Source organism: Carettochelys insculpta, chromosome 6, assembly GCF_033958435.1.
Source record: "Carettochelys insculpta isolate YL-2023 chromosome 6, ASM3395843v1, whole genome shotgun sequence".
NCBI lineage: Eukaryota > Metazoa > Chordata > Testudines > Carettochelyidae > Carettochelys > Carettochelys insculpta.
The window spans coordinates 60111156-60136617 of NC_134142.1; the positions used below are offsets into that span (position 1 = coordinate 60111156).

At 45.5% G+C, this 25462-nt stretch overlaps 1 protein-coding gene across 2 annotated transcripts in view; it reads right to left on the reverse strand.

The window, feature by feature from the left end:
* CCDC9B (coiled-coil domain containing 9B) overlaps positions 1-25462 on the reverse strand; it is a 93060-nt gene that overhangs the window by 63190 nt on the left and 4408 nt on the right. For both annotated transcript variants that reach the window (XM_074996978.1, XM_074996977.1), the window contains exons 2-4: positions 15371-15484; positions 11092-11196; positions 9005-9163 (exon numbers count right to left, since the gene is read on the reverse strand). In XM_074996978.1, coding sequence (XP_074853079.1) covers positions 9005-9163; positions 11092-11196; positions 15371-15484 — 378 coding nt within the window. The remainder of the gene's footprint in view (positions 1-9004; positions 9164-11091; positions 11197-15370; positions 15485-25462) is intronic.

Genomic DNA, 25462 nt, shown 5'->3' on the forward strand with positions numbered 1-25462 from the left:
CCTAATGAAGGTGAACTGAAGAGGAGAGAAATAAGGGTTTGTCAATCGATGGACCAGGATGTCACTGAAGCATTAAAGAAAATGTATTGGTGTAGATGTCTTAAATCACTTATAGAAATTACTGGTGATGGAAATAGCTTGGTAGAAAAATTGAAAAAATAATTATAAAAGATGTTGTCTTTTAGATTCCACAATCTTGGGAAGAAATTGAAAAAAAATCACTGATAAAATCATGGAGAAAACTATTTCCAGAAGATGAAAACAATAAATGAAGCTCAGCCTATTGAAGAAACAGTACAAGAAAACTGCGAAAAATCTTTTGCCTTTATTGAGAATGATACCAGGCTGTGAAAATGTGAGTAATGGCGACATACAGGAATGGATGGGTAACAATGAACAACTACAACTGACTGATAATGACATAATAGAACTTGTGAATCACGGTGATGATGCCCATGCGGATGATGATAACACCGGGCTAGAGAAAGCGGATGGAATGAGTCATCATGAGGGATTGTAGGCTCTGGAGGCTGCACTTGTTTACATTTAACAACAAAGGGAAGCAACCCCTACAGATGTACTGGTCTTCAGATGTTGGCGTGACCTTGCCGCAAAGAAAAGAAGGGAAGCTCAAAACCAAATCCCAAGCACTCCCTATTTTAAGTAATGAATTGTTTTATTCACAAAATTATTGCAAACTGGCATTACTTTTTCTCAGGTAATGTGCACTTTATTTTGTTCTTTGCTTGTTTGCTGGCTTGGATGCAATGTTCCCACTTCATTTCTGACAGCCATGATTTAGATAATGAACCCTTTAACATGACAGTAATGTTAAATATCAGGTGCTACAACTATAAATGCTATGTTTGTTTGTGAGGTTTGTTTGTGGGAGGTTCTTTTCTATTTGATGGCCACGTCCTGTTTTCATTGGAATTAGTAATACAGTACGTTCAGTTTATAGACACAGTATGTGTGTCTGTTCTTTCATTAGTACTCCATATTAACCGAGAATCCCGGTATCTGACAAACCTGCGATCCCGGTTAGGTTGGCTAACTGGGGTTCTCCTATATTTGTACAATGTTGCCCTCTAATGGGCTGGCCCACAGGGGCTATTTGATGGGACATGCTCCCTCTTTTTGATAAGTAAGGCTACATTTTGGTCCTGGATATTTTTAATAAAAATCATGGAGAGGTCATAGGGAGTAAACACAAAGTCACAGCCCATGACCTGTCCATGACTTCTGTTGTATATAGATTTCATGACTTTTTGGAACTTCTGTGACTTGGCTTGTCATGGTGGCCCCTCGGGCAGTCACACTGGTTGCTGCTGGGGTAGATTTGGGCTGCCCTCCAAAGCAGCAGGAAGAGTTTGAGTGTGGGCTCAGGGCTAGAAATTGGGACATGGGAAGGGGGTGATGGCTCTGGCCAGTGCTTACTTTGGGGGAAGCTCCATGGAAGCAGTGACATGTCCCTCCCTCAGATCCTAGCTTCGTGCCCTGCCTTGGCCCACAGTCACTGCCCCTCCTGCCACAACTCCCATTGTCTGTGGTTCCCACACAATTATGGAGCTGGCACTTGGGGCAGCGCATGGAGATAGGGAGGGAGATGGCCTCAATTACGGGGAGTCACAAGGAGCCAGGTGGGGAGCCTGCCAGCCCTGCCAACCATCCCCCCAGCACCAGAAGCCACCACTTGAGCCACTCCCACCATGAGAGCCTCCCTGAGCACCCACGGCACTCACAGGCAGTAAACAGAAGAACTGTAGTTTGCTGACCATGACCTGTCCACAAATTTTACTATAAATACCCTTGACTAAAAGGTAATCTTAACAATAGACCCTGGACTAAATCTGGGGGTGGGGGGTAGCATAGGGGTTCCACAGATGCTTGAAGGGCACCATGGGTGTTAATGGGGAGCAACCTGGGAAGTCCACAGGTTCTGAAGGGAGGTGGTAGGGAGGGCAAACAGGTTCCCTATCTGGCTCCTTGTGATTCCCCAGAAGTGGTGACATGTCCCTCCCTCAGCAACAAGCTCCATGTGTTCCCCCCACCCCAAGCACCAAAACTGGCCAATGGGAGCTGCAGGGCCAGTGCCTGAGGGTAGAGGTAATGTGTGGGGCTTGCAGCAGAGGGAACTTACCCCCCCAAGGTAAGTGCCACCCCGAGCCTTCACCCTCTCCCACACATCAACCACCCAGCCCCCTTCCACAACCCAAATTCCTGCTGCTTGAGTACAACTGGCCCAGGAGCTACCTGAATCACTACCTTCCACGAGAGCTGCTGCAAGTGGTTCAAAGGGTTGCAAAGAACCAGACTAAAAGGGACCCAGGCCAGGTTCATTTGTCATGGTTGAGGATACAGCCTGTCAGGTGACCTACGACTAGTTTGGGGGAAAAAAAAGCCATCAAACACGGACGTTACAGAAAACTGTTTCCCTCCCAGCAAACTAATTCACAATACCCTCATTCCAGCCACTCGATTTAATGTTCGCGTGTTTCCTTTCAGTCTTTTTGCTGGCATAATAGTATTGGCTGCTCCACTAATTTCTTGTTTCTAATCTTAAGTGTCTGGAGGGATTCTTTACTCACAGCAAGCACCTGTCCCAGGGGAAATCCCTATGTTCCCCACAGGGTTCTGCCTCTCCGTCTCTGGCTGAACCCCACCCAGGACAATATGCATAACGCATTTCTAGCTGCTATTTCCAGCTTAAATACAGCGGTGCCGATGCAGAGCTGGAGCTTGCTCAGCAAATCTCCGCAGGTTGTGGAGAGCCAGTTGGGGTCTGCTGCATTTCAGCAGCATTGAGCCTCCCAGGAGCTAGTCGCCAGTTTTGGCCATGCTTTCACTTGCTCGCAAGGAGATACGGTGTCTGATCCAAAGCCTGTTGAAGTCAGTGGAAAGGCTCCTATTGATTTCAATGGGTGTTGTAAATGCATCATCTGCAGTGACAAATCACTAAATAAATAAGCATGAATCAGAATATGATCTCTCTGGCCATAACTAAGGCCCCCTTAAAATCTGTGGTCCGAAGCCTCACACCTCGCAGCCCTCCATGTGCTGAATTCTCACTGAAATCAATGGGAAGCTCACAGATAGAAAGCCTGCAGGAGCTGGCCCTGCATGGACGCTGGAAGTGAAGAGGCTGTCACAGCAGGAAGAAAGCCAGCTGAAGCTGAAGCTCCAAATGGAATAATGAACCACTAATATACGCCTGATACTCCTTTGCAGAGGTCTCTTGGCCCTACATGCCCTTTCCTGACTTCGCATCTTTCTCTGTAACACCTGACTTAAAACTGACAACATGTGGTTAGAGGCTCTGTCATTAGATATTTAGACGTAGTCAGAGAAGCTGCAGTCACATCATTTATACTGATTAACTGCTCTATTGTAACTTGTGATGTACACACCGCGCTATCTGAAACCCATATGTTTTAACACCAACAAAAATCACAGGTTAAAAACTTACCGGTTTAGAAGGAAATTTCATAGTGGAGCAAGCTTAGAGAAACAAAAGCACCACAACTCTGAGTCGTCATCATCATCAATAACCGTGGGCTCAGCGCCCGTTGGTGTCTGATGCCTCTCTCACTGTTGCCTTCCATCTTTCCCTATCCAGTGTGGAGTGGCTTAGTTTCTGTAGACTAGCTCCGCACCAATCTACTACATCATCTATCCATTCTCTGCCTCTCCTATTCGAACCGTCCATTATGCTGAATACCAGGGTCTTGATTTTTTGTTTGTCGTTCATTCTGCAAATATACCTGAATAGTTGTAGCTTACTTTTTATAACCTCCTGCGGCAGGTTCTCGTTCGGTTGCATCTTTCTATATGATTCATCATTGGTGACCTTCTGTATCCATCCTATTCTCAGAATGTTTCTATAACAACTCCTTTTGAATGCCAATATTCTTCTTTTCGAATCTTTCGTTATCAACAACTCTGAGTGCTGTATAGTTTCTGTACTCTGCTAAACCAGTCTTTCCTAGTGTGCGCTCTCTCTCTCTCTCTATATATATATACACACACACATATACATAGTTACTTAAGACACTTACATTTTAATGAAAATATTCTCCCTGGCAAGGTCCCTGGCATTTGCCATGGGAAGGAAGGTGCTATCACATATGTTGTGCTTTAATATAACAACTTCATTTATCTCAGTGCCATCAACCGAAACAAAATAGAGATTTCCATTCCACCGTTTGATTCCCAGGCAGTGGAGCCTAATTGCCACCTAACAACTTCTCAGGTCTTCAGACAAGGGAAAAGTATCTGTAAATTTCTTACAGGTCCTATCCTATCACCCCCCACATCCCTGCCAGCACTTTAAATAGCTCCCTGCTGGCTTTTGCCACAGCTCAGCCAGTTCATGCCAGAGCTGCGCACCTGGGCACAGCCGCTTACTTTCACCTCTGCGGTCAAAGTTCCAGTGAATGCCTGAAGAGGACAGCAGTAGTAGAGAAGTCCACAGTGGATCTGCAATGTACAACTTAGCCCAAGAGTCTACACGCTTGTTTTGCCTCCTCTACTACACATGCTCCTCCTGTTCCCAGTTTAATAATTACACAGAATGTAACTAAATAAGGGTTCTGCGGGGGTAGCCCTGAAACACAAAATAATAAACTGATTTTCCTGTGGCACCAATCCAGGCCACTCACCAGTGCTTCACATGAATGGGAGAGACTGGGATGAGGACTTGTATTTTATATTGCAGGGCATGCTCTGGGCTTTGGGGATTATAGCCCATCCGGAGAGCCACAAAGAAAATGTTATTAATCCACCTCTGTGATCATAAGTGGAACGATGTAGCCAACAGAGGCACTGATGGAGAATTAACTGTTTCATTTGCAATGCTCAGTAAATAATACAGGATATAATGATTTTGCTGCATAGTCCAAAACCAAAAGCATCTTTTTTTCATCTCATGGGGGTCTTTGGTTGTGACAGAATGTGGTTTCAAGTGAAGGGGAGCAATATATTTAATACAACTGTCAATCTCTTTGGAAAGAATGAAATGGGGAGGCTGAATCTTTTTGAAAGCCCTTGAAAGATAGCTTTGAAAGCCATCTTATTTCCTAAATGAGTCAGTTAATTTAAAGTAACATTTAATTGCAGTACAATTGCATAGTGACTGCAGCCACATGTCCCTTGTCGAGAAGGGCAAACACCACAGGAAGAGATGGAATTCAAAGGGCTACAGAGGGACAAACCCAGGAGAGCTTTTCCAAACCAACTCATAAAGGAGTAGTGAGTACCTACTTTTAGGCTAGGCACAAGGTTTTCTTCAACTCTGGGGAGCGGCAGTTGTGAGTATTAGTCTCATATACTTGGAAAATGTTTTTGGCCATTGTGATTCTATCAGCCAAATTTATCTCTGTACTAGCACTGAGCTTGAGCCAGGCACCAGGAAATCTTAACGAGGCAAACCTTTGTCACCTATGCACCTTCACCCTGCTGGCTTGTCAGAGAGGCTGCACTCTCTTGCACCTGGCTGCCCATAGCCCTTATGGGCCATTCCCTCAGCCAGTAGCAGCTGAAGCATAGGAAAGCCCTGACCATGATTCCTTTGTTCTGCCATGCCCCTGACCCCAGAGGGGCTCTGCAAAAGCCTGGCACCGGGTTAGGTTTGCCAATCCCATGTCAGCTAAGGACAACGTTCACACTTGGGACATTTCTTGAGGGCCGTTAGGGCAGCTCCGACTCTGCTTACATTAGGGTCATGATGCGAAGTTGGTGTCAGTCCCTGGAAAAATTAGACCTTACATGCTAGTTGTCTAAGAAATGTTTCATTATTTATAATAAACCCGAGGACACGCACCATTCTGAATGGGTTAAATGCCCATCTTCACAGGACATCTTAACACCTCTCTGTTGTATGGCTTTAAAAACTGAAAAGGCAGTGATTTAAAACTCAAAGTAATTATTTAGTGACTCCTTTCAGGGGGTTTACTCTTGCTTCCACTGAAGTCTATAGCAAAATCAGTGACTTCAGTTAGGACAGGATCAGACCCACAGGGTACAAACACTTCTGGGCAAATAACTGCTGACAAAGCAGATGATAAAGCTGGATTTTTTTAAAAATCTTTGCACATGGACACACAGCCTTCACAAGTGTTCAAAAATGATGAGGTGCCTTTTTGGGTGACTGCTGTCTTTTCCAGCAGTCTCTGATCAAGCTTGAATATGCAATACTTTTTACAGTGGACGTCTCAGAGACAGCATTTGGGGGGGAAGAGGAGGGCATTTCAGAGCCCTGCATCTGGGATTAGCTGGTTAGTTTTGCATACCCAGCTCTTCTGGTCCGATTGGGAGCCATTAGACAACCCAGCACTATATTTTTGTGATCAGTTTTAGTTCTTCACTAAAAGGAAGATTCTGTAGAAATGTTTTTAGGCTATTTGACATGTCTGGCTATTATGAATTTACTGCTCTGGAAGTTGGCTATTGAAACAAACAAGCAGACAAATGAAAATTTTCATCTTCTTACAATCATCTGGCGCAATTGTTGGAGAGGAGACCAATTCCCAAGAGAAATTAACAATACGTATCCCTGAGACACAAACTTCCATTACAGCACTCTTGCTGCCCCAGGACTAGACTTAGCATCTTCTTCATTCCTGGAAACCATCTTGATCCCTGAGACATACAGTATGCTAGAGAAGCTGTATTGTCCATCTATATCATCCTATAAACACCCAGGAGTTTTGAAAACTATATAACTCCAGAATACGGGGCCAGAACCTGAGATCCTTGCACTCTTTTTTTTTCACTCTTTGGTCAGGTAGACTCCCTGACTTCAGTAGCAACTGTAGCCACTTTAATGTTTTACCAATGACGTGAGGTTGTTTGAGTAAGAAACTAGTAGAATGTGAGTAAAGAGACAGGGATTTCTTCCCAGAAACATGATTCCATCCTCTCACAACAAGATCATTTACTCCAGAACAAGATAAAAAACTTCCTGGTAAGACCCACCATTCTGAAGGTTTCACTTCTGTGTTCAGGTTTACCATTCCAAAGTCACAAAGCAGTGATCCTACTTCATAGATTGCCTCTTTCAGCCAGCACAATCAATGAACTCAACATTCACTGGAAGAAGACTTTCTCCCTAGAGTACTTTTGGGTGTCAGTCTATACATGGGTCTTGAGTGAAGATGGCCCCAAGGAACCAGTGGCACGCAAGATAGCACCAGCCCATCAGTTGATACCTTTCCCTGTGACTGTACATCTACAGCACTTGGTGGAGGTTTACTTCATTTTCATCTGAAGAAAAGCCATTTACTGCCTCTGTGATCAGTCATACATCCAAATGATTTATACTCTGAGATTGCCATGGCTAGCTGTGACTGATGACTAGGGGTTGTAGAGAAACAACATCTTAATCTTAACTCTAATGTCTCACTACCAATGCGATAATGTGGAGATAATTGTGGAAGAGATGAGGGCCCAGCTTTGTCATCCTTGACATTGGGTGGTGGCTGTTGCACTTTCAAGTGCGTGGTATGCAAGGGGCATCCACGTATCTAGTCTCCTCTTTGTTCTTAGAACTTTGTGGAACTGCATTAGGGTCTGGTATCATAGCAGACTAAGAAGTGGTACCACTTCCATATATTGGACATAATGTGCCTGGAGAGCACAATATTGTTTCACCAGAGCTGGTGCACTTGTGTCCTCATTTTATTTACAGTGTTTCTTTTTCATTTCCATAGCAAATGTATTGAATTTGGCACCTCTTCTCAGCTGTGACTGATCGCTTCAGAGGCAGAAGAAAGGGACTGACTCTGTGGAGCTGGAGGCAGTAGCTGGACCTCCCGAGGGTACAGAAAGTTCAGGCTTGGTGACTTCTGCCTGTTAATCAGACACGGAAAGGAAAACCAATAGTGTCTGGCTTGGCAGCAACCTGAAACAAAGAATAAGCATTCACCGCAGGATTAAATAACAAGAAAAGCTGGATTGGGAAGGGGCCAATTCTTTTTGAAACACAGTTATCTTGAATAATCAGCAAAGGTAGAAAAACCTACTGCGAAAAACACTCTAATGGTGAATGTGATTCAAATGTAAATTGCGTCTCTTGCTTTTAAATATATTTTAGTGGGGGGAGCAGGCGTTGAACTGACAGCGATGCACACAGACAGGGCTGTCATAGTGTAACCCTCCTCACGTCTCAACTGTGATCTGGAGGGACCACATTTAAAATTGACACAAACAGTTAGTCTCTATGTCCAGTCAATCTGCAGAGAGTTCTAGCAAGAGTGCCAATTAGTTCTGCTTGTGATGATGACTACTGATGTGGACATCTGTCCATTGGGAACTGGACTGAGATTGCCAGCTGTTGTAGTTTGAATGTATGTCTGCAGGACACGCTGAGTGCATTTTGTAAACAGTATAATAAACTCATTTCAGATAGGCCTCAGCCAGTTATCAGATGCAATAATTTCTGGTTCCACCCAGGTGGGTGGGTTTCTAACTAGAAATGAGCCCAAGCCACGAATTGCAGATCCATATTCAAACTGGAACTTTCCTGAAGTGTGAGGTTCAGGTCTGTTTCTAGTTCAAGCCAGTGATCTAAAAGCAAAAGTCTAAGTCTGACACACTTTAAAAGTTTCTCTTTTTAAGGCACCAGTTCCTGTTTCAAGTTAGCACGTGAGGGTTGTTTTAGCCTCTCTTAGCGGTAATTGACTACTAATGGTATCTCATATCTGAGAGTATGCCACAAATGTAAAATGGGGACATCACTGTGAGGTTTAGGCTTGGAAATGGGCTGCCTTTGGCAGGAGGAATCCAGAGTGTCTTACCAGGAGTGTATTTAAATAGGGAGTCCTCTTGTATTAATCCTAGGCTTGGTAGCAGTATGAACGCTGAGGACGTAATTGCAGGCATCAGTGCAGTAAGGAACAGGAAGGCACTGAACAAAGCTCCAAGTTGAGAGAATGGGAACAGGCGCCCCCTACAGCACAGAGAAAGCAGTGCATCCAGGCTCCAGTGATGCATCATTTTAAAGACCCACCTTAGCTTTGTTGTCCATAGTAACAGCCAGCTGCATCCTCTTCCCCATCCTGAATGTAAACATATGATCTGCTTCCTCCTCCTCCTCCTCAATGCTGACTCCAAACCCGGGGCTGGTGGGGCAGCTGCTTCCCCGTTTCTCGCTCACCACCCTTTTCTCCTGAAAATTCAATCCATCTGGTTAGAACACAGGTCCTTTGGGGATTACCAGTGTGTTCCCATTTTAGGAACACCTTTACCCCGGCAGCTGGGAGAAGGCAGCTGTGGAAATGTCAGGACTTGCTCCATGGGATGCTATTCGCTCCCATTACAATACCGTAACGTTCTTCCAAACAGCAAAACAATGGGCACTTTGTCTGATTAGCCGTGAAACCCACAAATCTAAGTCTGGGTGTGGAAAAAGCACTGCATTTACAAATCTGACATTTCAGATGAAAATGTCAAAGGTTTAAGAAACAGATGTCATCATGTTTTTGTTAACACTTACAGCTACATTGCACAACCCTACATCCCGGTGGTGATCACTTATTGCGGACTCCAGCCTGTCCCCAGTGCAAGAAGTGCTCACCATCAGAAAGGCTGGACAGGATAAAATCTTTCATCTCCTGGAGGAGAAGGGGAAAACTGTGCAACAGTGCAAGCCCACAGTAAAGCAAGTGCCAGTGAGTTGCTGGAAAGAAGGGAAAACTGTCTACAAATGGACCTAATAAAGTAACTGTGTGAACAACCCAACCAAGGAAAGAGGCAAAAGTGTGTCTGAGCTACTTATTACATAAGCTCTGCTGTCATTGCGTTTATTTCGATGTAGGGCTGCTGACAGAATTTCAAGGAGGACTGACCTGGTGATGTACTGGGCCCTAAAATGCTGATAGAGATGAGCCATGCCACAGATTAACTCCTCTTTAATTCTGTTGCTGGTGAATGGGGAAGACTGACTGTTGAGGAGTTGTTTAATACCGCCCGAGACCCACAGATACAAAAATAGGATGGAACAGACCACGAGTTGCACAGTTTGCAAGAGAAACCCTTTTGGAAGCCATGTGTGGGAATGCCTAAAGGTCACTTGTTTCACTTGTTCTTACAGCTGACCCTTCTTTAAAGGGAGGTGGGAAAATTCCCTGTTTGAACCTAGGATACTTGCTTCTTTGTATTTGGCAGTTAAATCCACCCCTTGATGCATAGCTGCAGCTCCTGATTTGCACCCTACAGCAGAGATAAAGCAAGTCCATTTTGGACATATGTCTGCAACCACCTGCCTAGGGTTTCACGCACACGAGAGTGTGTATGTGCATGCTCACATATCTTCTTGCTTATATTTTTCTAACAGGCTCGCATCTGTGAGAACAGATGCGTGTGTGCAGGCTTAAATCTAGTCTGAGCAGTTAAGTCTTTTGGGAAGTGGTTACATTCCTGTGATCCCTGATACTCTGAATGCCTGTTGCACGTGCTGCCTAATCCAGAGACAGCAGCTCTGAGCTCATAAGGAGGGAATTCTTTAGTGCAGCATTTCTCAAAGTGTTGGGTGGGGCCCACAGACCAGGGGTACAGCAGGCTCCCTATCTGCCCGGGTTCTACATGGCTCCTAGGTCCCCATGATGGCCCACAGACATGAGGCAACCAGGGAGGCTCCACGCACTGCCCTCAGCTGAGTGCCAGCTCCTTGACTCCCATTGTCCAGGAGCTTCAACCAATGGGATCTGTGGGGTCAGCATCTGAAGGCACAAGAGGTGCACGTGGAACCTGCCTGGCCACCCATACACCTAGGTGCCGCAGGGACTTGGATATGGCTGCTTCTGATATGGGCCACCAAGACTCTGCACTCCCTCCCACACCCCACCCCTCTACCCAGCCTACAGCTGCCTCCTGCACCTCTAATCCCTCATCTGTGACCCCACCCCAGAGCTTGCACCCCCAATCAGAACCTTCAACCCCTGGTGTCCTCCCAGTGAAAGCAAGTAAGGGTGGGGGGGAATGAACAATTGAGGGGGCACAGGAGGGTGTCCCCAAGAATTTTTAAATCAAACCGGGGTCCTTGGTTTGTTAAAGTTTGAGAACTGTTGCTTTATTGAAAAGTTCACTTGTACTTACATTATGGCCCTTGGTGATAGTAATAGTCAGGCCATCCTGCCTGGGTCTTCTTGAGGTGACAGCCATCCCCTCCTGCTCTGCTCGCTTTCTGTCCTCTTCTATTTCCTAAAACAGTCAAGTCCATATCCAACATCAGCTCTTCCAGAGGCCTGTGACAAATCAAACCCACTGAGCCAGGAAGAGGAAAGAACCGTAAACTCTGCATGTGCACCAGGAGGACAGAGCCAATATAATGAACCCCGGAAGCAAAGCCAGGTGATTTCTGTGCTCACCAGGACCTCAGGCTATGTAGAGATATGGCCCACTTTCCTATTTTGCATTCCTACTGGGGAACACATGGGCCCACCTGGACTTTTGAAAGATGGTTGACTTGGTGTGTGTTTCCTGTCAAGACACCCCCCGCACTGCTTGTTCTCCAAGAAAGCTGTACGAGAGTGCTGTTTCTTAACTACATGTGATCCTGTTATCAGCCCTAGCTCCATAGCACTGGGAGCTGTAGTCCCAGGGTACAGGACAAGGAACAAGCGTGTGATCTATAGGATACAAGGCTTCCTGTCTCTCTGGTTATGTCTAAACTGGCCAAAGAGCATGCTTGCCGGCTCACTGAAAGCAGCAGTGTAGCAGGGCAGCTTGGGTCAGCTACCAGGGCATGTTCGCTGACAGTCCAGGCAGTTTTGTATTTAGGCAGCTAGCCTATGCTACCCCTGACCACGCTGCTGATTTCAGTTCACTAGCATAGGCAGCACTAGTGGGTGTCTCTTCAGGGTAGCGGTACCTTCAGGCAGGAAAGACAGAGAGGAAAGTTCCAAGCTTGGAGAATGTTCAGGGAAGGGTGGTCCACATGGCCCAGGTGGATAGCCTGGAAGAGAAACCTGTGCCAGCAGAAGTGTGGGGCTTCCCAGAGCAGCCAGGCAGAGAGGCCGATGTTTAGATCAGGGTTTCTTATACTGTGTTCTACGGAACACTGGTGTTCCGTGAACAACTGGCAGGTACGCCGTGAGCGTTTGGAAAAATACACAGGTGGTATATACGTTCTGTTATTCAAACCAGATACAATGTTACTTCTTCACTGCTATGATACCTGATTAAATTACTTCATTTTGTTTTGGATGTCTGTGTCGCTGTTTGGCTTTTTTGGTATGACGACAATTTTTTTGGAAGAAAATTGTCAGGGTTGTTCCACATAAAAATATTGTTTGTGGTCTGTGGCCTCAAAAAGTTTACGAAACACTGATTTGGAAAACTAGGGGGAGGAGAGAGGGCTGAGCTGCAGAGAATCCTGCACCAGAGGAAGAGACTGTATGAACCAAGCGGAGGGCTTACAGAGCCTGGAGGACACTGGGAGCGCTGGCTCCATGGGAAGAGAGAAGAGACGGTTTACAGTTAATGGGGTACTTGTATAAGCTCTGAGGCCAAGGGGGCAGAAGTGACTCTGTGCAGCTAGCAAAGCCCTGCTGCTCAGGAGAGGAATTACTGTTACTAATGGTATTGTGTCTCATGAATCATGTCCCTAGGATGGGAATGTAACTTGAAATATATGGGGAGGAGGAGGAGGCATCTTTTGTATACCTAGAGAGGGGGAACAGAGGTGTGGTGGCTTATTCAGCAAGCCAAGTGATGGAGGCTAGAGAGTTATTTGACAGTCAGCTATTTTCCCACATGTGACACGTAAGCCTTCCCACAGCCTTTTGTTATGCCCCTTTTTCTTGCAGTCAACAGGATGGGGGAGTCTCTGCAGGCTTTATATGGAAAGAGCTAAAGCTTTGATGTCTGCTAAGTAGAAGCACAGCACTTCAGTCAGTCTGATCTGGATCCAAATGTCAAGAAAACCCAAAGTTTAATCTGAGCCTCTAACCCACTTGCCAAATTTGTATTAGGGTCTGGTTAAATTTAAGCTATGCTCAAGCTCCAAGCTATTTGGCCCTTGGTTGCAGACCATCTCTAGTGCTGAGAGATCATCTTCAGCCAAGAAGAGGAAGCTCCTGCCATGATGAGCAATAATACTTTTTCTGGCACCGGACATATTTATCCAAGGAGAAAAATAGAATTTCCAGCCATGCCTTTTCTCCTAGGTGGCCAGAGCTGAAATAACCAACAGGCTACCGAAGCCTATGTTGAGTATACAGCCTGGCACAGGGCTCCAGCCACTCTGCAGTATTATTAGCAGAGGCTGACTGCACCATAGTTGGAGCTCATTTTTAAAAGATACGCCTCCTTCCTTCCTGGCCTCCTGGCACTTCTACTTTGTGTGTCAGTGCTCTGCATGAATACTTGGATCATCTAATGCAGGGCACAGTAAAGCAAAGCAAGAATGCAAGGAAAAACAACAAAATATGGGGGTAATCTATTGGCCCATCTAGCAACAATGTAAAGGATAAGGGATCCCCTTCGGAGGAGACTGCAAGAGATTATTTTTAGGGGTGTGGGCCTCAAAAGAGTCTAGCATCTAGGTATACAAGAAAATGAGATTGGGGCAACAGGGAAAGCTAGGGGGCAAAAGGACAGTAGCCAAGATAGATGGGAGAAGGAGGTATAAGGATAAGACTTTCTTCTGTATCTAGATTGTAAGGCTTGTAGCCATATTGGAAGGCCTCAAGTCTTTATCTGCAGCCAGACTGAAATAGCAGCAGCCATGAGCTGAAAAGCAGGAAGTCATAGTCTCTCATTCTATCTAAATTACCTTTAAATAGTGTAATCCCAGGCTGTTAAGAAGATGACCTTGTTCTAATGACAACCAATGTCACCAGATAAAGAAACTGATCTTAAGATAAGTATCAGAGAGGTAGCCCTGTTAGCCTGTATCTTTGAGAACAACAAAAAGTCCTGTGGCACCTTATAACCTAACAGATATTTTGCAACGTAAGCTTTCATGGGCAGAGACCTGCTTCATCAGATGCATGAAATCTTAAAATAGTTAAAGAATACTTAGCTGGATAGCATTCTGTCTGCCAAGAAACTCCTTATCAATCCTTATTGCTTTAGTGTTCTATCATTATGGCTCCCACTTCCCCATTGTTTGTCTGTTTGAGCTCTGTTTTTAACTGTTATCTGCCATTTAATTAATTTTGATAGGTGTAAATCAATGAAGGAGGTGGGGTATGATTGGTTAGATAATTCTCCATGCATCTGATGAAGTGTTCCTTACCCATGGAAGCTTATGGCCAAATAAATCTGTTAGGCTTTAAGGTGCCACAAGACTGCTTGTTAATTTAGCAGATATAGACTAATACAACTACCCCACTGAGACGAGATAATTCTGTGAGAGAATGTTAGGGTTGGTTTGTAAAATCATTGGTTAAGGTAAAGCTCAGCAGCACTCAAGTTTCACCATATAAACTGGGGTCCAAAAGGAAGTTATTTGGGGACCAACTTTGGGAGTTCTTTGGGGATCAACTCCAGGATACATCTCCAAGATCAAAGTTGCCAGACCTTAACCCTGTGCCAATGACACCATGCAGAAACAAGTCCCCCAGATGGACCTGATCCTGGCTGGCCATCAGGAAAAGTTCATCTGTCTTTTTGGGAGTAGTGCGCATTGTATGCTTAGCATGTGTATTCTGGTTTTGTGATTCCTAATAAATAATGGTTAAACAGGATATTAGTGTGAAAGGTTCTTTCACTGGTAAACAACCCTGCAAAGCCCCAGAGTGAGAAAGTCACCCTGAGCCCACAGACTTTAAGGTGTGCAAATGACAGAATTTTGTAGGGATTACAGCAGGGGGAATACAAAGCCAGTGAGAAGCCCCAAGTGGGGATGAGTGGAGAATGCAAGTTATATGTAGGAGGACATGGCAGGAGGAGCAAAGCCAGACAGGGGCAGAGGTGGAAAGGAAAGAAATAGAAAGATGGCAAGAGAGATGGGAGCTGAATGGTGAGAGAGAGATGGGGGATTGAGGAAGAAATGGTCTGTCTGGTAACGAAAAACCAGTTCCAATAAAGGGCCAAATCCTCAACTGCTGTACACTGGCAAAACTTCTCCACAGTCAGTCTAATCCAATGAGATCATGCATATTTCTAGATGTGGTCTTCCTAAACACATGCCCTTGGGTAGCCATGCACAACTTCCTCCAAGTGAATTGTCATTAAGCAGCCCTGCCCAAAGGCAGAACCTGAGCACTTTCTTATGGGATGGATCTGATCTAGCTAGGTTCCACATCCCTGGCAAAATTGTACAACTTATTAAAATGGGCGAAATTCAGGAGACACACTGGTTAGTAGAGATGGCTCCACCACGGGGCTGAAGATGATAAAAACCAGGCAGGCAGTGGGGCAGACCTACCTGGTACCTTCGTACGAGAGCTTCATTCTTCTTCCGCAAAGCCAGGATCTTCTTATCCAGTTCAACATCTTTCTGCTCTTTCTTCCGCAGCACGGCATCATCCACCACGGCAGCCTGATGATACAAGAACAGGAGTTTTTTTAAGCCACCTATAGTCCACCGGACCCATGCCCTTTCGCTCCGTTTGTATCAGCAAGGGGCACAGGAGGGAGAAAAAAAGGGATGGTCCTGTACCCAGCTCTGTCCACAACCAAGCTCTGTCTCCTGGAAACACCTAAACAAGAGGCTACTCATAGAGGGCTGAATTCATCATAACAGAGTTGTCCCTCTTTTGTTATATGTTTTGACCAGGAATGAAAGAATTAATTGTGTTGACATTTAAATCATGATTGTTAAGTTTCAGGGCTAACACCTTATTCAGATGAACAGGATAGTTCACAACTCTTTGAAATTTTTATGATGACCTCTGAGGTACCCTCCCCATCCTGTTCAGATTTTGATGGTTCTTTTGGCAACCATTGGGCTTACAGATACACACTTTTAAAACTCTGGAGGACAAGATAGCAACCTCTGGAACACAGTGCTGACTCAGGCCAGGTCTACACTATACCTTAAAGTCAATCATAGATACTCAGTTCCACTACGGCAATTGCGTAGTTGGAATCAACTTATCTATGATTGACTTCCTTGGTTGACCTCCCTTACTCCTCAAGAGATTGAGGAGTAGAGTGGTCAACTGACGACCCCTGATGGTTCCATTTCACATGTCCCCACTAGGCGCGTGAAATCAAACCCTGGAAGATCGAGCCTGACTGGGTCGATCTACCGGGTAGTGTGGCTGCACCCTTAGCTCAGCCAGCAACCGCTAGTTATGGATACACACCAATTCAGCACATTGGTACATTTTTCTAGACTTGGCTCTAGTCTGTGTCTGACTGAAGCAGCCAGACAAAATTGCTAAGATTTCTGAAGAGCCACATATTTGTTTGCTTTTTAAAAAGGTACTTTTATATTGCTTATCAGTTACCAGAGTTTTTCTGAATCACATCAGATTAATTGTTTTGCTCATACACACACAACTACATAACAAGTGCTGGGGGTTGGGGGGGCAGCAGAGAGGGAAGTAAATACTGGTTTTGTAGCCATGGCAAGTTGACCGTGTTGGGTTTGTGAGCACTGCACGCATGAAAATGTACAGAGCCACCACTTTACTGCCTTGGCATCAACCCATTTTTAAGAGGCAAGTCTCAGTCTATGCCCTTTGATCATCTTCTGTAGATCTGCCTTGTACATCATCAGAGATATTTTGGTGTCTGAATTCTGTTGTGTAACAGTAAAACAAAAGGCAGAATTAGAAAAAAAAAGTTTTATGGGAAATTATCACCAACTTCTCAATAATACCCCCTAGGTGTTAGCATAGGGGCAGCATTTCACATCTGCTTTCTAAAATAAAAGAAAGGCAGGCTGTAGCAGAGACCAAGACCCCCTTGCCTCAAGCTGATGAAGGTTTCACATTTAATATTCACTGCAGAGAAGGTATAGAAATAAACTCCTACTTCCTGTTGTCACAACCTCTCTCTTCCCAACCCCAAGACACAGAAAGGATCCTGGGAACTACAGACCACAACATGGATGGTTTTCCCAGCCTGTTAAGATGCTAATCACCACCTTGGCTCACTATTACCCTGGAGTTTAGAGTGCCCTATAGAATGGTAACAGTCATTTTGTGTTTGAGAAGCACCTCCAGCACCAACACTAAATCACGTTAGTTCTGGCAATGCTGCCCCTCAGAAACACTCTAGTTTAGGTTGGAGCTGAAAGTGCTTTCTGCGAATCACATCTATGCACAACCCTTGAGAGGAACCTTCCAAAAGCTGAAGGCACAAAATCTCTCTGAAGACAAAGTAACATGTAGGGAGGAATCTGATATAAAGCTAGATTGTTTATAGCTCCGGGAATATAATTACACTAGTGGCATCTATCTGACTAATGGCCACACAAACAGTGTAAGACTGAGGTCTGAAATGCCCAGTTTCCTTGGAATACAGATTCAACTCTCAGCTGAGCTGGCTCAGCCCTGTGTCCTTCAGAAGAGAAGATGAGTTTGACATTTTACTGTGCAGGAGTCTTTCAGAGACGACCTGCAAAACTTCAGGTCCTATCTGTTTTAAATAGACATGACCAGTCCCATGACAGTTAAGAGGCAGTGTTTATCTAAGTGTCCTAGCCAAACATGGCCACTTCCTTCACCCATCACTGCTGTGCAATACAGTATGCTCGAATTGCCTGCCACACTTCTAAGCACATAAACATTTGAACATCAGGGCAGCTGGGCCCAGCTCAGAACTCTTGGGCCATGCAGCGGCATCCTTTAGTTGCTAGATTCTGCTCTGAGGTACACTCTGCCCAAATCCTCTCTTTTCAAGGTTGTGACAAAATTTCACCCAAAAGGAGATGCCATAGGGAACCAGGACCTGCTGGGACAGGTCACAGAGAGGGACAGAACCCAATGGCTGTTGGAGGTGTGGGTAAGGAGCTATGGACCACACTGGGAGTCAGGAAAGGAGACACAGTGGGAGGAGGCAGAGGGGGTGAGGGAGTTGTACCATACCAAGCTGATCTCAGACAGAAAAGGATTTGGATTCAGATCTGGGAATAGGTAAAACTCAGGTTGCTCAGTAAATATTTTTGGATATCCATGGCTGTGTGGAAGCAACTGTTGAAAGCATTTTGGTGGCTCTGGGTCCTGCCTCTATGGTGACCAGCTGCAAGTTTCTAAGTGACACTGCTGTGTACAATGCTTTTGAGAGACTGGTAGAATGCAAGGCCCAATAAAAGAACATTCTCCCCTATGCTTTTGGTATCAGAAAGGGCACTGACCTTCCACAGATTTGAATAGAAGTCTCCCGTAGTAAGTACTGCTTTTCTTTGAAGGTAATGAATTGTGTATTCATTTCCATTCAGCAAATAAAGTCTCATGCCCACGTTAGGTAGCTGTCAAAGGCCAAGTGCGAAGCATGTATTTTTTGCATGAGATCCTTATGTTGCCAGGAGGAACAAGAGGTCCCTTTCCTTAAGATGATTCTATCCCACAAACTCAGCTCATCTTTAATTTGAAAATATGCTTCTGCTCCTGTTGGTAGGTGGGGTTCTTTTCTTCTTGTCATCCTACTTTCTCCTGACTGCCAGTAACTGGATGTTCTTTTACATTGCCTTTTTATTTCCAACAGCTTCATTATTGAAGCTTGAAGATAGTGCTGCATGTTAATGGATTCAGTGTCCTGCTGCCCTTCCCCCATGTTGCACCTAGGCATTGCTCAGGGTCTTAGCTAACACCAGTAATCAATCAGCTTGGACAACATCTGGGAATGCTGGAGGTGCAGCAACACGCATCGGCATCTTTTCTGGCGTACTAAGAAGGGGCTTTGCTACAGAATCAGAGAAGCATAGGGCTGGAACTGACCTCAAGAGTCAAAAGTTCAGTTCCTTGTTTTGAGTCAGGATCAATAACATACCTAGCTCATCTAGGTGTGTGTCTCAAGGGTGTGTGGTCTGGCTCAATGGTTACAGAAAAGGTATCGTTCCTATGAAGCACTGTCCACACCCACTAGAACTCAAATGTCTGACTGCTTTAATCTTATTGGGATCTGCTTTCAATCCCATTGCTGAGATCAGATGTCCACGGTGGGCACCTCACGCTGTCTGAATCACACTTTTTAGGGCTGACGTTTATGTTCTTGTCCCTCTGTAGTTTTCTGTCCAAATTTTGTTTCACTTTTACATCATTGCCCACCACACTGGGGAGATCATCTGCAGTTCCTTCCACCACAGGCAGTCCTTCCAGTGCCCAGGGAGTCTTCACAAGAACATGGCTGAGCTGGGATTTTACCAGTCATGTGAAGCCACCCACAGCAACCAAATGGCGTTGGGAAGGCTGTCAGCATACTGGGCCTCTTTGGCCAAGTGTATATGCCAAAACCCATGTCTCACATCCTAGACCATGATTCTCTGTCAAATATTCTAGATTTGGAAAGTTCTGACAAGATGTCATCAGCTATGGGCAGTGGCATCTTTTCAATGCCTTGTTCCGTGGCCTTAGATCTAGGGAGATGTTTGATTTACCTGGCGGCTTCTTGGCCACAGCATGCTGCTTGTTCAGGCATATTGGCATTCTGCCTAGTTCTGAACCCCTTGCAAACTGGATTACACAGAGTCTTCGGAAAGTTCCTTTGTCGTAAGCACACAGGTTCCAGTGTGGGGCCTGCTTCCTGTCATAGCTTTCCTTGGAGGCAGCCATTGCCACATTCCCAGATGCTTTTGAAACTATCTCTATTGCCCATGGGAATCTTGCATTTTCTTCTTGCACTGGAGCAACTGAATTTTGCTGTTTCTGAATAAGCTCCATGGCTTGTGTGGGTCCGTTCCCCAGGAGGGGTCTGTCCACCATCAGAAGCTACAGTTGGTGCCTTATGTAACTTTTCAGGTTGCTTACTCTGAGGTCACTGTGACACTTTGGCAGCTCACCCAGACCAGTGAGGGGTTGAGTCACTACCTGCCAGGTAACCTTGGTAGCCCTTGGCTCTGTAGCTGTGGCTTAGAGCCCTGATACTAGCAAACTGCCCGCAGCAGCTTCCTCCAGACCAGTTATGCCTTAAGGAGGGGAGGGGCACAATCAGACATCCAGTGCCGCATCACCCCAAAACGATCTCCCCTACAGTATCCAGTCCCCCTTACCAGACATTCACACAGATCACACCCAGTACACTGCTTCAGAGAACTAGTACACTTAACAGCTTGTTAGCTCACCTGGGGTGATACATTCCACCATAACACTCCACCATAATACACAGCACTTTGAGATAGTTTGCAATAAATCTATAAATTTAACACTAAAGAACAGATTTAAATGCTTTTAAGAAAGAGTGGAAAATATAGGAAAGGATTACAATTACAAACAAAAAACAACCCATTTCTTAGCGTCTGCCACTTAATTACAGCTTTAGCTAACCTAGTTTTCTACTCACATCCAATTATCTGCATTCTCCACCCTGTTTTAGCAGGTGGCACCATCTTTCCTAGATACAAAGTATTGGCTTCTTTGTTTTCTCAGGCAGTAGATCCCCAAATTTTTCCAGCAGTTCCTTACATCTCCCAAAAGTATTGATCTTTAAAATCAAAAAGCCCTCCTGGGGGCTCAGCTTTCAGTGTCAACCAAGGATCCCACAACACATTAACTTTACAGTCTTCTGTGATTTACAAAGCAAGTGATCTACCTGCAATATCTGATACCAATGAATAGTCCATTGTCCCTGCTCCTGGTTACTCCAGGCTCCATGTGGAACTGAGCCAAGGAGGTGTTTGCCTTTCTCCTTTGTCTGGGAAAAAATAAACCAAAACACATTTTGCCTCATCTGTTTACAGATTCCAAAATATAATATTAGACAGAATCTGTCATTTCACATACAGTGTTGTTACAGTACCTATGTTTCACAGTGATGTTAATGACCAGTGTGGTGTTAGTTTTCAAGCAATGAATTACATGACACTTTTTATGAGGCTATCATGACAAATGCAGTGAGGTGTATTGAGCTAGTCAGACCATCTGAGAGTTACTGTTACGTACCAGGGTAAGCTCTTTGCTGTCTGGCAGTGTGGTTCTCTTCAGTTCACAGAGGTATTTTCCTACAGCTTTCCTTATGATCTCATTATACACCATTAGATTCTTTGTAATGGTGTATTTGAGTTTAATGTCCCCAGAAGGAATCACAATGCAGGAGGCTTGGCTGTACAGCTGAACTCACACAGGGCAAGTCCCTGCTCACCCTGTTTCCTGCACAAAAGTTAGTTTTGTCCCTTGTTGATTTTCTTTCTCGAGGACTGAACTAGATATGCTCTTGGGCTCATGGAAGATCATCGCTCTCTGATGTGCCATCCCTCTCTTGTGCATGTCTGACTCTCTCTGGGCCTTCCCTCTGCTTGGGCACACTCTGCTAAAATGGTTCAACTTGCCACACTCCTTGTAGTACCGCCATGGCCTGCTGCAAGTGTCTTTTATTTGCTCCTGTTACCTCTGGCCGTAAATGCACCCCATTATGGGCATGGAATGCTGGCCATGGACTCTCCTTCACTGTTGTCTCCCTGCACACATTTGTGGGGGTAGTGTGCCTCCTCGGGCTTTCATGCTGTCTCTTGATGCTTCCCCTGCGTTCCTATGTCTAAGCAAGAGTCATGAGATACTGCCTTGTTGATGCAGCCACTCCCACAGGCAGTGATCCGAAATGCCACAGATTATCCTATCTTGAATTAGGAAGTCAGTCGTGTCCCCAAAGTAGCTTGTAGCAGCCAGTGTGCGTAAGGCAGTAATAGAAGGGGTCTTTCACATCCCACTTCTGGTCTCCAGTGAAAAACCTATGTCATTCCACGGTTCCATTCTGCTTTGTGGAGCAAAATGCCCTCTGGACTGGACTGCTGTGAGGCTCAAGACAGGAGAGTTTCAGAGCCCTGCAGACTCCTCTGCCTTGTTCCCCAGTGAGGTCAAATAACAGTTTTACTTTCCTGCTGCGTCATCTGGCACAGCCAGGCCTGTGAACAGCTCGCTGTCCTCCTTCCAATAGGTCCATTGCAGTCCTGAGTTTGTCACAGGTCCGGCTGTCAACAAGGAGGATGTGAGGCATGCAACAGGGGGAAATCAAGCTGTGCTGCGCTGTGCTGCAAGCCAGAAGCGCTTTGAGATTCCCCTGCAGGCTAGTCAGTCAAGCACAGGTGAGCCTGATGAAGGGGGACGAACGTCCAGTAAGTATGTAAATGTAATTCCTATGATGCTGTACTGATGGTGCCCCCAACCTAACTCGACACAGCTAATCAACTTTTAATTAACTCGTACTCGCAGAGGTGTAAGTACAAACGAAGAGAGGTAGAGTTGTCTGCTTGTCGTTCCCCCTGTAGAATTAGAGTGGCAGGGTGGGATGTGGAGCAATTTGCTTATAAGCACAGTGATGTCCCTTGAATCCTCCTGCAACAGCTTGATGAAACTAACACGGAGGTCCTCTGCAATCTTCTGCCAAAGGTTCCTAAGGATAGCAGCCTTATTTCTCCCTCTGTGGTAGGCAGTTTCCCACGCCAGTCAGTGATTACTGCCACAGTGCCTGCTGAAGTTGACAGGCTAGCAGTATTTGGGCCTGGGCAGTTTCAGGGCAGCAGCAGCAGCTTAGCTGGTTTTGTTTGTGGTAAACTCAGGCATGAGATTTCAGCTAAAAATCACCACTGCCTGTGGAAAATGGTGCACCCTTCAGGGCCACTGCTCCGTCGTATTTGCATGTAATTGAGCAGTTCCCTCACCTGGCTGGTGCTAAGCACGTCACTGTGCACCAACATTCCAAAGCAGAAGTTTCAATAAGTGTGTTGTGTTAAAAGTTTTAGGAGAGCAAGGGAAGGGAGTGCTGAACACTAACTGCCACTGGTGACTATACCAACTGTGGTCCCTCTGGTGTTTTACCTGTAGCTACTGCTGTTGTGGCTTTGAGATTTCCCCTCTACATCCAGGGAATTCCTGAGCCATGAAGGAGGAGAAAGAAGAGGGCTAAGGCTGACATGTTTAGTAAGTTCCTGCAATTCAATGCTGCTTCAGACTGAGCAGAAGGCTTGAATGCTGACCATTGCAGACTGTATGGAGAAGGAAATACCGGACAGGAGACAAGCCCAGCCATCACAGCAGGAGATGCACAGGATGTAATGGGTCTTCTCTGGCAGCAAACACATGCTGCAAACTCAGGGAATTCCAATGCAGTATATCTCTGCTGAATCACCTACCTTCTCCCACCACAGTGATGTCAGTGAATACCCCTGATAGTCTACCAATATTTGCATAACCATAGAAAAGTAGCTTCTTCTGTTTGATGTACTCTGTGGCAAGGCGGTCTGATGCCAAAACAGGGATGTGCCTGCCCTCCCACTTTCCCGGTGGATATTCCAACTCCAGAATGTTTTTCCCACTGATTTATAGCAATCTGGTGTTATATGTTTCCACAGTATGATCACTACTCACTTCTCCACTGCCAGTGCAGTTCCCATTTCAATGTTCCTGAAGTGGGGCAAGCTTGGCACACACATCTTGGAATGTGGCCTTAAGCTCCCTAAAATTCTTCAGCTGGAGCATGTCCTCACATACCTGCATTATGGTGCAATCCCATCAGTGAGTGCTCTTCTCTCAGACATGGAAGCAGGTTCCACCATCTGCAGTCACTCCATGAAGGCCAACAATAACCCTGAATCCATTCTCATTATGTCCCACAGCAACCTGACCGCCAGGAAATCATCACATTCCTGCAGCTCTTCTGATTCTGCAAATACCAGAGGATTGCACATCCTGCGCTTGCAACTCTCAAGACAGAAGTGCAGAGCTGAGCAGATTCCCGGCTTCTATCAGAAATGGTGGCCAACAACACCTCTCAAATGAGTTTGTGGGATTTTCAAAACAGGTGCAACAATTATGAGTCAGTGATGGCTTTATGGGGTGAAGAAAACTGAATGATGGGAACTTGGTCTCACAGTTCCAGTCACCGCTGCGTGACTCACTTCTGCTTCATTATGCGCCACCAGAGCTTCCCAAAAGACAAGGCCCTCAGCGGCAGCAAGATGCACGCTGGGATACCAACCCATGGTGACCAAAACAAACAGTCTGCAGAGTAGTTGCAGTGCTGATACAAGGAACCAATTATGCATGCAGGCAAGATATGCTCACTGCAGCAGCTTGATACCAACATAAGTCAACCAAAGTTTGTCGTGTAGACAGGCCCTTAGACATAGGGTTGTGAATTCCCTCTCTACCTTACTAGCCATGAACCAATGGGATACATCAGTAAGCAAAGCAATCAGCTCACAGACAGAGGGTTGACTTCATATGCATTGTAAAATTGCAACAGGAAACTGTCACATGGGAACTCACCATGAGAGGACACTTTGATCTTCCCCCTAACTCCCTGCCCCGCTGCAGTTCCCCAGAGCAGCCAGGACACTGAATCCTCCAGGAGACCTTCCTGGTTCTTGATACCAAAACAATTAACTTTGGGAAATTAATGGCACTGGAAAAGGACTTTGGATTGTCCTTCACCCAAGGAGACAGAGAAACTAAGTGATGTAAGCTCTGTGTTGAATATCAGCTAACGACTGACCACCGTGCTGGAAGAATGATGGTGGTTAGAATGTGACTTTGAACAAAAGACTCTAGTTTGCATGACTGACACGTAATAAAGGCTGGATAACGTTAAGCCAAATCATGTTCAGCCCTGATCCTGCAATGAGCACCATGCAGGCAGACCACAAATCAAATGCACAGCCTCACTGACATTAATGGCCTCCTCGGTGGGCACAGAGATCCAACTGTCTAGAGCTCATTACATGATCGGAAACTAGACACTAAAATGCAGTGGGATCAAGGAATAGCAGTCAGCAACCAGTAAGGGAAAAGATCACTAAACTGGTTTGCTAAGGTGCAACTCCCACTCTATTTCAATATATTTTAATTTAGGTCATTATTGAGCATGAAGTCCATCGACAACACAGTTGTACTTTTTCAGTGGTGCTGCATCAGTCCTTCATAAAGCCCCACAATTTGCAAGCCTGTCTTGCAAAGTTCTCCAGATGGGACTGTTATGGAGTGCGTTCCCCATCAAGAACAACCCCAACTCCATGTGTGTGCCTGCACGCCCTCTCTGCCTGTGGTGGGTTTTTGGTGACTCAGTCCTCTGGCCAAGTCACACACTCTGTATGTGAGATAAAAATCAACCCCCTTCCAGGATATACATCCAACAAGGCCCTATCTAAACTCCTTCTGTAAGATCTCTCAGCCTGCAGTCCTGCCTCTGGGCTCACTTCTCCATCAGTCCAGCAGTTCAAACCAAGATATTGTGGTAAGCCCTATCTCAGCACTCCTGAGTTATCTCATATTTTCCCTCCTCTTCAAGCAACCCCAGACTTGATATTGGGCTATGTACCTCTGAGGGCTCCCTCCCTGGAGGTTCTTTGCCTCTCTAGGCCTTTCTTGTCACAACTCTTCATCCTTCTGGGATGTATGGCTAAATCAGGGGTCTGCAA